A 16,756-nucleotide genomic window follows, 5' to 3' on the forward strand; every position below is an offset into this window, starting at 1 on the left:
AAAAAAATATTTGATATTGTCATAAATGAGCTTAAGGAAAATTGAGTTCTCAAAAAATGTATTACTTAAAGTACACTTTGAGTCTTCTGCCCAATGCTCTAAACAATAGCATGAGGAGAATTCACTATTAACAAACGCAGGTTCTTTAGAGGCTAGCACTGGCCAGAGTTTATGGATGTTATTGGAGTCTAGCGCTGGTGTTTTAGTTTATTATTCATTTATTTTGCTTTTCCTTATTAAAAAAATGGTGTGGAGATATCAATTCATTCATCCATAAAACTTCTCTATTTTGTTATGATCAACTTCAGTTCCCAAGTGGAGCCCTCCACTATCAGATGGCAGGCCTCATCAGTTGAAGAGTGACCTGTCGGAAGACAGTCCAGGAGCCATGTGAGAATTCCCCAAAAACAAAAAAACAAAACAACAAAACAAAACCTTTGAAAAAACAAAAGAAACAAAAACAAGAGTCTTGTGACCTCAGTTTCCTCAAAACATGGGATTGTTCTTGGAATGTGTTTTTGCACTCCTCCCAGTGGTAGGGGATAGGAGTGAGTTCACTTCTGATCATTATTGCTAGCTGTTGTTAATCCTATGCAGCTATGAAAAACATGCTTTGATGTGGGATTCCCCTCTTTATGCTGTGAATATCATTGGTTAATAAAGGAACTGCTTTGGGCCTATAGCAGAGCTATAGGGGAATAGCTAGCCAGGGAAAACTAAACTGAATGCTGGGAGAAGGAAGGCGGAGTCAAAGAGAAGTCATTGAGCAGATGGAGATAGACACACTGAAACTTTGCTGGCCATGACCTCATGGTAATGCACATATTAATGGAAATGAGTTAAATTAAGATGTAAGAGTTAGCAAATAAGAAGCTAGAGCTAATGGGCCAAGTAGTGATTTAAATAATATAGTTTCTGTGTGATTATTTCGGGAGTCTGGACAGTCAGGAAATGAACAAGCCTCCTCTACCTACAATGCTTTTGCCATGTGCAACCTGTCTTTGTGACTGTCTACAGTGTGAACTCGTGAGAACTTTACTTGGGTGACTGTTCTTAACCCTCAGTATAAACTGTCTGAAGCTCTGACTAAAGTTGGCTATTGCATGAACTTTAGTCTGCCTCATTTACCAGTTCCATTCTCTCAGATGCCACCATCTCTAGAGTGGTGACAGTGACCCCTCCTTATGTCCACATCCACCCACCCCCTAAAACCTAGGCACAATCTTACACACTGGTGGGGGAGGTACTTCTGTCTGTGTGTTGCTTTTCTTGGTTAATGAATAAAGAAACTGCCTTGGCCTATTGATAGGGCAGAACTTAGGTAGACAGGAAGATGGAACTGGATGCTGGGAGGAAGAGGGGTAGAGTCAGAGAGAGACGCCATGGATCTGCCACAGGAGATAGATGTGCTGGAACTTTGCTGGTAGGCCACGACCTCATGGTGATTACAGATTAATGGAAATGGGTTAAATTAAGATGTAAGAGTTAGCCAATAAGAAGCTAGAGCTAATGGGCCAAGCACTGGTTTAATTAATACAGTTCCTGTGTGATTATTTTGGGGCTAAGCTAGCCCAGTGGCTGGGATGAACAAGGGGCTCTCCTCTTACATTCAGGACCCCTGATTTGCTGACACTTGTCTAGGGGTGTCCTGGTGAATAGCGATGGGTGTGTGGAATTGGAGGCCACTTGTTTGTTCCCATTTTCTCAGGCCCGAAATTAAATCACTGTTTGGCCTATTAGCTGTATCTTCTTATTGGCTAGCTCTTACATATTAATTTAACCCATTTCTATTAATCTGTGTATTGTCATATGACTGTGGCTTACCAGCAAGGTTCAGTCCGTCTCTGGCGGGGCCACATGGCTTATTCCTGACTTTGCCTTCTTTCTCCTAGCATTCAGTTTAGTTTTCCCTGCCCACCTCTGTTCTGCCTTCTTATAGACCCAAAGCAGTTTCTTTATTAATCAGTGGTAATCACAGCATGCAGAGCGGAATCCCACACCAGGTGTGTGCTGGCAGGTGCTCCTACCTACAATGGTTGGAACGTTAGGAATTTCCTTTGGATGGTCTGTTCCTAGGTGGTGCCTGAGTGATCTCAGTTTGTGGTCTTCCTTGGAATCAGGTATTATCTTAGGGGGAAGTACTGAGACTCGGGTCTCTATTGAGCTTGTCATGGCTGGGTCCTATGCCACCGACACACAGTACTACACTAACCCAAACAAATGTAAAGGACATACCCCATGTCCCTTGATGCCACACACAGCCAGCCACTCGGGGGTCACAGCTTCTCACCGCACTTCCCCTTAGGAGACACATCCTGGTGCCTCCACAGTCATAGTCCTCTTCCCCTAACCCTCGCTTTCAATCCCCTTCCCCACACATGCACGCACACAGGCTCCCACACATTCCCCTACCTGACACAGACACACAAAATCCTTGTGTGTCCTTCATGAACCCACAGGCTTGTTATTCCAGTAACAACTGGTGGCTTCTCTCTCTCCAAGTTAGGAGCTCCAATTTCATAACATTTGTCTGGAGTCCCACTCACCTGTGCCCTCTGCCTAAGGTTGAATTCACACTGTTAAACACAGAGGACATTGCCATTGGGTAGGCGTGAATGGGGGGGGCAGGTGGGGACACTAGGACTGGACCATGAATGTAAATTGCCTGCACCTATTGCTCTCTGGGAAATGTAGTTCAAGCCCTAGGGTTTGAGGTTGTGGAGGTTTATAAGAAGAGCAAACAATAGCCCTAGTATCTTCAAAGGCATTCACTGTAAGCATCATAGCTCAGATGGAAAGGTATCCTTGCAGTCGGAATCCAAGGAATACCACAAAGTCACTGCAAGAGTTCCCCAATGGAAATGTAACAACTCCCTGCTCCAGATCTGCTCTGCTCTGGAGAAGTGTTACAATTCTGCTCATGTCCCCTGGAATGTAACAACTCTGCCCTGCTAGGAGAAAGTTTCCCCAGGGAAAGGGTTACAGTTTTAGTCTGGTGACAGTTGTTCCGGCTAGGCTCTGCTCCCAGTCATACCACACAACAAACCTCACTCAAGAAATTTATTGGGAAGGCAGAATCCAGCAGCAGCAAACAGAACAGGGTACAGAACTTATGTAGGATTTCTGGGCAGGGGCTGGGGGAGCTTTCCAGGGTGGCTTGGGATTGGTAGATTGTTGTAGCCTAACTCTGGAGCAAGCTCAGTGATTGGTGGGATTTCAAGCCCCAGTCCTGAGGTCGAGTCAGGAGCAAGTTGTTTTTTCCTTGGCCCTTTTCACCTTGCACTCACTCATTCACACCTGCCACAATATCACCCAAAGCAGGTTCACGGAAAATTCCTCTGGGGCAGAGGTCTGAAGAGAGGATGTGCATGAGGGTCCTAGGAGGTCCAGAAAAGTCCAGGGAGTCCAGAAATCTAAGCAGCAAAATCTTATTTCAGGGTGACAGTAACCTAGGTCTTGTGAATGAGATTCCTCTCAGCTGTGTGAACAATTTGGTTGTAAGCATCAGTGCCCTGGACTAAATCTTATCTCTTAGTGGTGGGAAGGCTGCTCTAGTGTCCCTCGAGGTGGTGGCTTTAGGTTTTAATTTTTCTAGCAGTTTTTTTTTTAATGGAGTCTTATTTTTTCAGCTCAAGTCAACTAGGCTGGCTTCTAACTTGGGGCAATATTCCAACATACCCTCCCAATCACTGGGGTCATAGGAGTAGGCCATTATACCTCACTTCTTGTCTTTTGAGGTTCTTGGGGTTGAAACTACAGTTTTATACATGGTGGTGTTCAAGTGCCCTATTGCTGAACGCATCCCTAATACTCTTATTTCCCTAGGATTGTGGGAACGAGACGCAAGTGCCTGCCATTGTGATTTCAGTATTACACTAGGAATTTAGTGGACTACTAGAAAGAGGCACAATAATTAAAATATTTAAAAGTCATTATTTTTAGACACACTATGGATTAGATATTATTATATCCATAAAACAGCTCCCATTCCAAAATTTAAATTGAAGATCAGGCATATACCTGTGATAGAGACAATGGGAATATTGAGATAGAAAGATGGCAACATCAAGGCCAGCCTGGGCTACAGATCTGTAGTGATATTTTGTGTTTTAATAAATAAAGCTTGTCTGAAGAGCTAAGCCACTAAAGGCCGGGGAGTGGTGGCACACTCCTTTAATCTCAGAATTCAAGCTACTTGAGATGGAATCTGTCTAAAAGGAGAGACAGAACTCACACAAAGGTGCTCCCAGCACTCAGGAGTCATGTGCCTTTAATGTCAGCACCAGGGAGGTGGAGACAGGAGAAAATACAGAGAGGAATATGAGGAGGAGACAAGAGCTCAGTACAGTCTGAGGTTTGGTGGAGACATTGCAGTCTGCAGTCATGCTGAGGACAGGGTCGACCATTTGTTTGTCTGAGCCTTGGTAGATGTAAGAACCTTCTAGTAGCTTGGCTGCTTTGCTTCTCTGATCTTCAGCTTGAACCCCAATATTTGTCTCTGGGCTTTTATTATTCATGCTACACAGATCCTGCCTCAAAAAACAATAGAAAAAAATTAAAAATAGGCAAAATATTACAAGTCCATTGGAAAATGTAAATTTATATATTTAAGAATTACTGCCAGGTGTGGTGGCAAATACCTGTAATTCCAGCACTCAGGAGACTGAGACAACTGTTGTAAATTCCAGGCAAGATCTTGTCCCCCAAAGACTGAAAGTTAGCAGTGTTGGAAGTGTTACCTCAGCCCCTAACATCCTTATCCCAAAAAAGTCTGAATGTTTGGTTGGAAGTGTCACCCCAGGTCCTGGCATCCATTTTGGAATGTTGGGGTGGAAAAATGCATTTCAAGCCCTCTCCATTCCCTGAGAGTTGCCTCAGTCCAAACTCACCTCCAAGAAAGCCTGCCAAATGGTGACCCCTCCCCAGAGAGGGTGCAGACCACTCCCATAGGCTATTTAAACTGCCCCCCAGAGAACAAACACGTGTCTTTCCAGTTCTCTGTCCCCCTCTCCGGGAGCGCTGGCATCCATTAAAACTGGGTTTCTTTTAATTTGGTTTGATTTGGTCTGATTTGAATTGTGTTGGCAGAGAGGTTTGTTGGACTGAAAAAACAACCAGGGCATGGTAGTATGTGCCTGTATTTCCAGCACTTGGGATGCTGAGGCAGGAGAATATCTATGAATTAGAAACCAGCCTGAGCTACATAGCAAGCAAGCTCCAGGCCAGAACACCAGCCAAGGCTACCTAGTAAGACTCTGCCTCAGCAGCAACAACAAAACCAAGTAACAATAACAAAACCCACCAACACTTAGCTGGATGTGGGGCTGCGTGACTTGAATCCCAGCAAACAGGAGGCAGAGACGTGGGGATTTCAGAGTTTGAGGCCAGCATGATCAACATCGAGTTCTCATTGTACCAGCGAGACAGCATATCAAAACAAAAAGCAACCTTGGTTTCAAACTCACTATGTAACGTAATCGAAGCTGGCTCTAAAACCCCTTATTCTCCTGTCTCCATCTCCTGAGTGCTGGGATTTCAGGCATGCATTGCAGGCCTGGCTAAAGCAGCACTTTTAAATTAGTGGCTATCAAGTGTAAGTAGATTGTGTTCCAGTCCCAGCCAAGCCGCGTTGCCCAGACTCTACACCTGGAAAGCTCTAAGGAGCTCTCACACTACAGCAGAGGGTCAAGTGCAGGCTGAGTTCGTCAAGGAGAACACGGTCTGCGATGGCCTCTGGGAAATGTAGTACTGAGCTGGGTCATTTGAGGCGATCCTTGCTGTATTCACAGGAAAGATCTCCACCCCACCGCAGATCTGAAACACCTTAAAAGTTTCAGAGGATCCCAGGCCCGAATCTGTGGGAAGTTCCTCCTTAGAAGGCTAATTGTCCGTTCTCTCCCGGAGCGTTCCAACATTCTCTGCTTCCACTCTCCGGCTTTGAAACTCTCCCCGGGAGTCTAGAGAAGCACGGCCTGCTGGGAAATGTAGTCTACTTTAAAAGCTGAGACACATGGCGGAAGTGGCTGAAGAGAGGTTGTTCCGGATCATCTCAGTGTCCTACCCGACCTAACCGGGTACTGCTCTGGTTGGTATCCGCTGGTCCTTGGAATTCGTAGCCCGTGGGGTCCCAGTTGAGGTGAGTCTGGCTCTGGTTCTATGCATTTTGGGTATGGGGCCTTCCGGTCTTTATTTGTTGGTTGCCGGCTGCCGGCCGCTGGCTGCCGGCTGGCTCTAGGGGACCCACCCGGTTTCCGGGATGGCGCTGGGGGCTGAAGAGATCTCCGCAGGGACTACGGCGAGGCAAGTGCGACTCCACAGGCGAGAAGGCTTTCGGAGGGTGTGGATTGTACGGAAGGGTGAGAGCGAGCGTGCGCGAGGTAGTCAGAACATGGGTGATAAGTGTTACCGGATCCTCTAGTCTTCCACCGCTAAGTGGGGGGAAAATACCTCTATTCCTTCCTGGATATCAAGTTTACTTGAAAAATTGAAAAAAAGAAAGCTAAATAATAGAGATGATAAGGATATCTGTACCCAAGATAGATCGATTTACCGATCACCATGACTTTTAAATATAGTCAGAAGTCAGACGGGGTGAGCCACATCTGTAATCTCAGCACTCTGGCCGCGAAAGCTGGAAGACAGTTACTGCTCCATAGTGGGTTCCAGGCCGTCGTGAAATCCTGTCTCAGAAGTGTATGAGGATGGAGAAATTATATTTGAAAAAACGTGCCACCGTGGGGCTCCTGTTTTTGTGTCACATCTTCAGGTAGCCTTGTTTAGGGACAAACAACATATTTGAAAAGTCTTAGAGAATCTATAAGGCTCTGTTGACTGCGACTGGAGAAGTCAGAGTTTGGAGTTCAAGATTCAGGGTGAGCCACTTCGCGCTATAAAAGGAAAACCTCAGCTCCAAGCCTTTAGGACAGGAGACACACATGCGCACAGTGTGTCCCAGTTGTTTCCCATCCCCACTTTCTCCAGTTTATAGTTAAAACTTGGCCGTCACTGTGGTGGATTTAGGAGGTGGGGACTTTTTGAAGGTAATTACATGGGATTGGTGCCTTGACTTCCTGGAGCTGCTTGTCCCCTAGATGAGAATACAGAACAGTCTCCTTCTGTGGACCAAGAAATAGGTTTGCACTAGACACCAAACCTGTCAGTGCTGAGATGGGGACTTCTCTGCCTCCGTAGCTGAGAACAAGTTTGCTGTCTCTAAGCTACCTAGTCCCAGATATTTTGCAGCTTAAACGGACTAAAATGGAATTTACTCTGCGCCTGACCAATTCCTGCGGAAATTTTCGGCGTTCCTCGAATGTACCTTGCTTTGTGTTTATGATTTCCAGAGAGGAGATCAAGTTCCTCTTTTTTATTTGCATGAGGTGGAGGAAATCAATTCTCAGCACCCACATGGCAGCTCATAACCACCCATACTTCAGTTCCGGGAGATCAGTTCTCTTTTCTGACCTCTCAAAGCAACAGGTGTACATATGGTATACAGACACATATGCAAGCAAAACACCAGTAAACATAAAATAAATTAATCTTTTAAAAACAATTCTCATCATAAACTCTAAGGCAGTTTTTTGGGGGGTTGAAGAAAGGGGAACAAACAGCACTAGTTTTGGGGAAACTCATATTACCCGCAGAAAAGCCCAAGCAGGCATTTTATTGGGTACTTGAAGGGGCCTTGGGCATTATAGACATAGCATAATTAAAAAATTAAAGACTGAACATAGTGGTGCACACCTTTAATCCCAGTTAAATCTCAGGAGTGAGAGGCAGTTAGATCTCTGTGAGTTTAAGGTCATCTTGGTCTACATTTTGAGTTTCAGGCTAGCCAGGGCTACACAGTGGGACCTTGTTTCAGAAAAAGAGAGGGGGGAGGGGAGAGGAGGAGAGAAAGTAGATTAAAAGAGCCAGAAAAAAAGAAAGGAGAGAGAGAGAAAGTTAAAGGAGTCAGGCATGGGGCAGGCAGAGGCAGGCAGATCTCTGAGCTGAAGACCAGCCTGGTCTACTCTACTTAGTGAGACCCCATCATTTAAAAAAAGAAAAAAGAAAATTTCTACATGTCCATAAGAAGTTTTTTCTATGCATGCTATACATCAATGGCATTTATCCCTGGGAATCTTCCGGGACACTGATGCTGCAGCTCGTGGAGTCTACCCTGTGATAAGGACATATGGGAATGGTGTAGATGGAAGTTTCTGTCCCGCCTGGTCCTGCAGTTGTTCAGTCCCAAAGAAACACACAGAGGCTTATTTGAATTATAAACTGTTTGGCTATTAACTCAGGCTTATTATTGACTAGCTCTTACAACTTAAATTAACCCATAATTCTTGTCTATTTTTAGCCACATGGCTTGGTACCTTTTCTCAGTAAGGCATTCTCATCTTGCGTCCTCTGCCTCTGGCTGGTGACTGACTCTCTGCCTTTCCTCTTCCCAGAATTCTCCTATTCTGGCCATTGTGCCTATACTTGCTGCCTGGCTACTGGCCAATCATCGTTTTATTAAACTAATACGCATGATGATTCTTTACAATGTACAAGAGTATTATTCCACATCACAATGGCACATTCCTTACCCTATTAATGGGGTGGGAAGGACTTCCTGTGTGGGTCACAGGCCTTACAAATGGAAGGAATGAGAATCTGTCATCGTCTCTACGAGTGTCCCTCGTAGCATTTCAGTTTCGATTGTGACTTTTTTGGTCATGGGATTTTGACCTAGTTTCCCACTCTCTCTTCCTTCTCCAGTTCTGCCATTTCCCAGAGTGCCCCGAGAGTAGAGAAGCATGGCTATTGTGGATGTCAACACTGTGTTCAAGGTGAGTGGGATTGTTTCTGTCACCCTATTGTCATGGTAACCATGTGAGGTTGAGGTTTGCCAGTGTGATTCTGTTTTCTTCAGTATATGAGAACTACAAGAGACTGTATGGTTTTTTTGTTTTTGTTTTGTTTTTCTTTTTTCATTTAAGCATCTTCTGGGCCTTGTGAGGAATATTGATACCTCTGGATTCATGAGTTTACTTCATTTTTTTCTGTTCCTCAGTTTCCTAATCAGAAAGTGGAGGAAATAACAGCACTTACTTTAGATCCGTTCTGACTGAATTAATAGACATGTGGTTGTTAACAGGTACTGACACATAGAATATACCAAATGAGATCATGACTGGATCATGTGCTCAGTCGCCTGAGAGTCAGGAAAAAGGGAAATATAAAGTTATTCAGGATTGCTGCAAGAGCAAGCCCACCCTAGGCCACCCAGTAAGTTCCAAGCTCACTACTTGAGGTCCTGTCTAAAAAAAAGAAAAAAAGGGGCTGGAGAGATGGCTCAGAGGTTAAGACCATTGCCTGCTCTTCCAAAGGTCCTGAGTTCAATTCCCAGCAACCACATAGTGGCTCACAACCATCTGTAATGGGGTCTGGTGCCCTCTTCTGGCCTGCAGGCATACACACAGACAGAATATTGTATACATAATAAATAAATAAATATTAAAAAAAAAAAGAAAAATCTGCAAAGAAAAGTGTTGGTATATGTTTGCAAATAAAGGAAAACACTTTTGCTTTTAAATATGCAGTCTTTATATTTTTATTTTGGTTACTTATTTAATGGGACAGTCTTATTATGTAGTAATTTTTTTAGTCAGGGTCTCATGTAGCTCAGGCTGCTTTGAGCTTGGTTTAGAGCCAAGGATGATCTTGAGCTCATGAGCTTTCTGTTCCCATGTCATTTATTGGTTGCACATCCTTTGATAACCCCCCAGAACAGGTGTATAATTTATTCCTTATTTTTTATTCATTAATCCCATCAGAAACCCATTGTCTTTTCTGTTCTGCTTAATAACTTTCCACCTAGAAAACCAAAAATACTTCTTTTAAAATTTATTTATTATTTTTTTAATTTTAAAAACTTTTCTAGACAGGGTTTCTCTATGTAAAACAGCCGAAGCTGTCCTGGAACTCACTCTATCGACCAGGTTGGCCTTGAACTCACAGATCCACTGCCTCTGCCTCCGAAGCGCTGGGATTAAAGGTGAGTGCCACCGTGCCTGGCCTGTTTCCCTTTTGACCTCATCTCTTTTGACCTCAGTGTACACACATAGGAATTTTAAAAATTAAAATAGATAAAGAATAAGTAACACTGAAAAGCCGAGAGAAGTTGATTTTGTGGCTGCACAGAGATAAAGGCGCCTTAGGGTACCTTTAAAGATGCACTAAGACTATCTTTGAGGCACTGAACTTTTAGGGCTAACTCTGGGAAGGATGGGCATGAGAGAGGTCTGCATAATTACGTAATCCTGATGGAGGTGTGGTCTGATTAGTCCCCATCCTGTCCCTTTCTGTGAGCTGGTGGGCAGAAGTCCTCGGGGTCCTAGTAGACACATTTATCATCAGCAGATGGCTACTTTTGCATCTGCTTGGGCCCTGCCCTTAAGGACAGTTGGCCACATCTGGGGGCGGGGGCAGCCCTTAAGCCTATACCATTCCTGAAATCCAAGGTGAGTGCAGGTTTAAGACCAGGACCTAAGACCTTTAGGTGCTTTTAGGGATTCTGGAGGAGACACACAGAAAGATTGCTAGTACAATGCCTCCACCCTCTTGCGTGCTTTAGCCTTGGAAGGAAAGAGATAAGCAGTGTAGGTATCCTGGTTTCATCTCAGTGACCAGCATACCTGTTTGCAGAGTTATGCGAGTGACCCAAAGTAGAGGGGACAGAACAAAAGCGAGAAGGGAGTCAGCTTTTGGTTCTCGTGTGGGTACAATGCTTTTTTATTTTCCAAGTGTCTTCTGTGTCTCTTGTCCCCAAGAGTGTGCCCATTGCTATGTTATGAGTCTCTATTACTATTTTAATCATAACCAAAACACCCACAGAATAGTTTTTGGGCTTCCATTTGAGTGTGTTAGGTTCCCAGAGCAGGTGGTGCCGCAACAGATAGCTTTGTCTGGACAGCTGCGCACACTGGACCGCACATGCTGTGCGCCTCTCTATGGGCCCCAGTGCACTGCTGGGCTTCTCTCCTGCACGCTCCTTTTAACCTCAACTGCAGTACCTCGTCTGTGGGTTTGGCTTTCTTGTTTTTTCCTACTTGAGACTGAGTGCCATTCTGTAGCACGGGCTGGTCTGGAACTTGTGTAGCCTAGATGTCCTAGTTAGTTTTCATGTCAATTTGACACAAGCTAGCATCCAAGAGGAGGGACCCTCAATTGAGAAAATACCTACATAAGATCAGGCTGAAGGCAAGCCAATAGGGCATTTTTTAAATTAGTGATTGGTGCGGAGGGTCTAGCTTGCTGTGGTGGCACCATCTCTGGGCTGGTGGTCCTGGGTTCTATAAGAAAGCAGAAAGCCATGGGGAGCAAGCCAGTAAGCATCACCCCTCCATGGCCTCTGCATCTCCTCCTGCCTCTTGGTACCATCCTATTTAAGTTCCTTCCCTGACTTCCCTCAGTGATGAATGGTACCTTGGAAGCATAAGGGGCATACACTTCTTTCTCCTCAAGTTACTTTTGGCTGGGATGTTTTATCACAGTATAATCCTAACTAAGACCCAGGCTAGCCCTGAATTTCTAGCTGCCCTTCCCAGTGCTGGGATTACAGGAGTGAACCACTTATCTGGATAGACTAGAGTGATTCTTTGGTTGAATTTGCACAACTAAGAGAAGCAGTTATCCTCATACTTGTGAATTTACCTCAGAAGAATGCAGAATAGGGGCCTGGAGAGATGGCTCAGTTGTTAAGAGCACTGGCTGCTCTTCTGGAGGACCTGGGTTCAACACCCAGGGCCCACATGGCAGCTCACAACTGTTTGTAACTCCAGTTCCAGAGGATCTGACACCTTCACTCCAATGCACACAAAATAAATAGGTTAAGTAAGTTAAAAGGAAAAAAAAAAAGAATGTGGACCAGAAAAGAGAAGTTTGCCAAGGGCGAAGTCTAAAGTCTGCATTGTGTCCCCTTGGTGGAAATCTGGAGACATGCTTAGTTCTCCTAGCCATGGTATGAGACAATGTGTAGCAAGTATGGCCAGCAAGCAACGCTTGACAAATGCTCTTCGTCTGGGGTTTTTGCTGGCCTACCCATGGTGGCTACAACTCATCTTTGTTACTGACTCTCCAGCCTCCTAAAGGCCAAGCTGGCCCAGCCGAAGGCCTCAGTCAGGCATACAGAAAAGAAACACCTCACCAGGCAGGACATCCAGGGGCTCAGAAATGGTTTCTCAGGAGCCAAAGGCCAGTGCTTTGAAATGTTCAGTTTCCCTAGTGCTGGGAGAGGACGTGCCTTGCCCTGGAAAAACCTTGAAAGGCAGTCTTAACATTTTCCTGGAATGGTTTTCTCTGATCTTGTCTGTGTGCTTTCCGTCCAGGAGTTGGTGGTGTTCAGGGATGTGACTGTGGAGTTCTGTAAGGAGGAGTGGGAGTGCCTGGGCCCTGAGCAGAGGTCTCTATACAGAGATGTGATGCTGGAGACCTACAGCAACTTTGTGTCACTGGGTAAGGCCGTCTCTTTCTCATAATCCAGAAGATGTTTCCCTTAATGCTAGAGATGAAGATCTGCGGAGAGGAAAGTCTGCCGCATGCAGGACTTAACTAGTGAGCTTTTTCTTCGTCTCCAAAGCCACCACTTAACAGCTGGTAAATGCTTTCTTTGAAGTCCTTTGATACGCTATATACATACTTTCTCATAATTTTAATTTTCATCGGTGATCTCTGCAAGCAACAATTGTTTAGTAATTGCTTGCTAAACAGCAACTTTTTTATTCATTTGTTTTAAATCACAATCATCCTGAAGATCCGAAATTTGTTTTCAGTTAAACTAATTATATAGCAAATACTGTTTGCCTGTTGTTGTCTGTTTCTGTATTTGTTTTTAACATTCTCTTTCTCTGAGTAGGACTTGCCATTTCTAAGCCTTTAGTAATTTCACTGCTGGAGCAAGGCAAAGAACCGTGGATGGTGGAGCAAGCAGGATGGTATCCAGGTGCGTGAGGATGTTGGGAGCAGCTGGGGTGCTTTTGGGGAAGGCCACACCAGTCATGGAGCGGCAGTGATTGTCCTCCCCTGCAGTGTACAGAGTCCTGCTGTGAGACCAGTGTTCTGGAAGAAATAGTTTGAGAAAGGGAGAGGACCAGCAGCTTGCTTTTTCTTTATCTTTTCTTTCTCTTTTTTTTTTCTACTTTTTTTTGTTTGTATGTTTGGTTTTTTGTTTGTTTATTTTTGGTTTTGGTTTTTGGTTTTTGATTTTTGAAGAGAGAGTTTCTCTGTGTCACAGCCCTGGCTGTCCTATAACTAGCTCTTAGACCAGGCTGACCTCAAGCTCACAGAGCTTGCCTCTGCCTGCCACTGCCTCCCAAGTGCTGGGGTTAAAGGCATGTGCCACCACTGCCCAGGTTTTTTGTCTACTCATATTTTGAGTGTGTGTGTGTGCGCGCGTGTGCACACAGTTATTGGGAGTGGGTTCTCATTATACCATGTGGTTCTCCAGGATCACAGTCAGGTCTTCAGGCTTGACAGCAAACCCTTAGCCAGCTGTGCCATCTCACCGCATTTAGCCGTTGTTGATGTCGTCTTTATAAAAATTAGACAGTTTTATTTTATTTATTAATAATGTTGCCCAGTACTATGTGTAATCTTGTTGTCTTGATTGACTGTTTGGAGGAGTCTGACTGTGTATGTTACTGGGAGATAATTGGAGCATCTGCAGCTGTGATTGTAGGATTGTCATTTCTTATTTCTGTTTTCCCTTATGAATTGTGAGACTTTGTTATCATAGAATTATATAACTGTGATTGCCTTTAATTGCTTTGATAAAATTATCTTTGACAGTGTGTATTATCATGAAGTCTATTTTATCTGATATTAATGTAATCATTCCAGGGTTACCTATGCCATTTAATTTTTTAAATCCTTATTATTTTGTTTTATAAACCCTGGGACAAATGGCTGAGGTGCACCTATTTAACATATCAAAGTGAACCTGGCTATCAGTGTAATCTGCTTGGTTGGTCTGTCACCTGGATACCCTGTCCCTTTAAGAGACAAGCCCCACCTACTCCCAACCTCCCCCTTCCACCAAGGCAAGCAAATCTCTGTCTCTCTCTCTCTCTCTCTCTCTCTCTCTCTCTCTCTCTCTCTCTCTCTCTCCTTCTTCTTGAGAGGTAGCTTCTGCCTTTTTCTCTTCTTGCCCCCTTCTCCCACTGTCCTGTTCCCATTCCCTTTCCCCTCCATAACCCACTAAATAAACTCTATGCCCAAACTCTCTCTGCATGGCATATCTATCTATCTGTCTCCCGCTGAGGCCTCAGGCCACCCGCCAGGGGACCCACCAAGGCCTCAGGTGACTGACCACCACCCCTCTTGGGACCTCCCCCATCCCTGGGAGCAGTCCTTTCCTTCCCTTTTTATTTCTTTTTTTCATCCATCTGCTGCTGAAGCCCAAGAGTGTCATAAATGAACTCCCTTCTAGGGAACTCAGCCTCTCTGAAACAAGCTGTTGATCTGACTCTCCTGGGGTATGTACTGATCATTTGTTTCTGCTGGCTTCTGCCACCCACCAAATTCAGTTCTAGAGTTCCATCTCTTTAGCTGCTTCTCTCTTCTACCTTTGTAATGGTCTGTCCTGTCCCTTTAAGAGACAAGCCATGCCCACTCCCTCCTCTGTCTACCAAGGCAAGTTGATCTTCAGTTTCTAGCCTTAGTCACTTCCTTTCTGTTTCATTCTTGAAGAGGTAGCTTCTGTCTTTCCCTTCTCCCCACTTCTTCCCTTCCCCCTTCTCTGTTTCTCTCTCTTTCTTTCTCTCTTTCTGCCTCTCTCTCTCTGCTCTTCCTCTTTTCCCCTTCCCTTCCATAACCCACTAAGTAAATATCCAACTTCACTCTGCATGGTGTGCCTATCCATGTTTCTGTCTCTCACCCACCGCGTGGCTCTCTCCCCGGGACCAGCTGCCTTCAGAGACCTGCTGTGTGTCTTGTGGAGTGTCTATCCATCTCAGTCTCTCACCCCCCATGCGGCTCCTTGCCTGGGACTTGCTGCCCTTCATGGCCTGCCATGGTTTCAGGACCCGCTGCCTACTGCCACTTGGGGACTTGCAGCGTTTCTGCTGCTGTGCCCCTCAGGGAACCTGCAGCATTTTACTTAAACCATAACAACCTTATCTAACCATCTCTCTTCACTGACTCAGTAAGTGTTCTCTTTCCCTGATGTACCCTTTTGGGATACCCACCATGTAGGCATCTCTTTGTTAAGCCCTTTGGGCCACCCACCACGTGGGCATCTCCCTGCTGTGCCCTTTGGGGCCCCATATGTGGGCAACCCTACTTACTAAAACGCTTGCACGTCTCCAGCTGTTTTCTCCTCTGCCTGCTCTAACCTCTCATTTCCCCCCTTCTACTGGGTAAGTGTCACTATGGAGTTTCCTGCTTTGTCTACTGTCTAGGACCAGCTTCAATAAAAAAAATCACTTACCAGGGTGGGGACATGGGGATTAGGAAAATTAGTAGAGAATTTAGTGAATGAAAATAATAAAACAGAAAACATAGGATCGTACGGGAGGGAGTTCCAGTGAATGCTGAAATTGCATGCATTTAATTTCCATTTGCTTAAAATACCCCTAACCTCAAAAGGAAGGAGTAAGATAAAAAAACTGTATTAACATGAGACAAGGAATTGAGCAGGTCAGTTGAAGGTTGCAGGCTACATTCATAGTTAAACATTCTGTTGCTAGAACAAGATAAGTAATGTTCACACCATAACCAAAACATTCTGTAGGCAAACCACTCCCTGGGTGGAATCCATTGTTATCTCCATGAGAGAGTAGGAATTTAGTTGGATCCTTAGACTTGTGTTTGAGGTAGAAACGGGTCTACTTCTCGATACCTGAAATACAAGGTTGAATATTAGCCACACTTGTTAACAGAGAGCAGAACTCTCTGATCTAAATCTAGGTGGGACCTTTGTTTGAGGTAGAAACAAACAATAACCTTGAAGGAATAGAAGTAAGTTTCAACTCTCTGACTTTTGGTTAGGGTGGAATGGCAGCAACTTTGAGCAAGGTGGAACTCTCTGACCTTCAGACCAAGTGGAAATAGGCTCACATTTTTGGGCCTCCATAGTCTATTTTTACTACAGAAGTCACAGTGGTGTGTCAGGAAGCTTCTTCTTGCCATACTGGGCCCCCATCATATGGAAAGGGATGCCACTTTGTGATTTGGGACATTTCTCTCCAACAAGTCTTTCTGTCTGCTTGGGGATGCTCCAATTGAAATTCTTGTTACCAGACATTTACCCCTTCTCCCTCATGGCTCCTCTCAGCTTCTTCCTGGACGGTCTTCCTCCCTCCCTTGGAATTTCCAGGTCAGCGTTCATATATTAAATAGACACCTCTGCCATTTGTTCCAGGGTTTGAGACTAACTGTACGTGTGCACTTTAGGGTATATTCGTGAAGGAGTTTGTTCTGCTCTTTAGCTGTGTGATCTGGGACTGAACTCAGATTGTTGGGTTTGCATCTTTATTCGCTGAGCCGTTGCTGTAAAAGGAGTGGTGGGCCACTTCCCTCCGCCTGGCTCCCGGCTAGCTTTACCTGAAATAATTACACAGAAACTATTCATTTAAACACTGCCTGGCCCATTATATCTAGCCTCTACTGGCTAACTCTCACATCTTGATGAACCCATTTCTATAAATGTGTATCACCACTTGACTGTACAGTACGGCATGAGTCTAACCACCGTCCATCTTGGGTAGGAGAAGCGTGGTGT

General features: G+C 44.8%; 1 protein-coding gene across 1 annotated transcript in view; it reads left to right on the forward strand.

Moving 5' to 3' along the window:
• The first annotated feature begins 6,013 nt into the window (after window positions 1–6,013).
• Window positions 6,014–16,756, forward strand: part of LOC130865818 (zinc finger protein 30) — a 36,606-nt gene continuing 25,863 nt past the window's right edge. Inside the window, exons 1-4 of the mRNA XM_057756895.1 lie at window positions 6,014–6,136; window positions 8,755–8,825; window positions 12,366–12,492; window positions 12,893–12,979. Coding sequence (XP_057612878.1) covers window positions 8,793–8,825; window positions 12,366–12,492; window positions 12,893–12,979 — 247 coding nt within the window. The 5' untranslated portion in view covers window positions 6,014–6,136; window positions 8,755–8,792. The remainder of the gene's footprint in view (window positions 6,137–8,754; window positions 8,826–12,365; window positions 12,493–12,892; window positions 12,980–16,756) is intronic.

The sequence above is a fragment of the Chionomys nivalis genome, chromosome 2 (assembly GCF_950005125.1).
Source record: "Chionomys nivalis chromosome 2, mChiNiv1.1, whole genome shotgun sequence".
In the NCBI taxonomy this organism is placed as follows: domain Eukaryota; kingdom Metazoa; phylum Chordata; class Mammalia; order Rodentia; family Cricetidae; genus Chionomys; species Chionomys nivalis.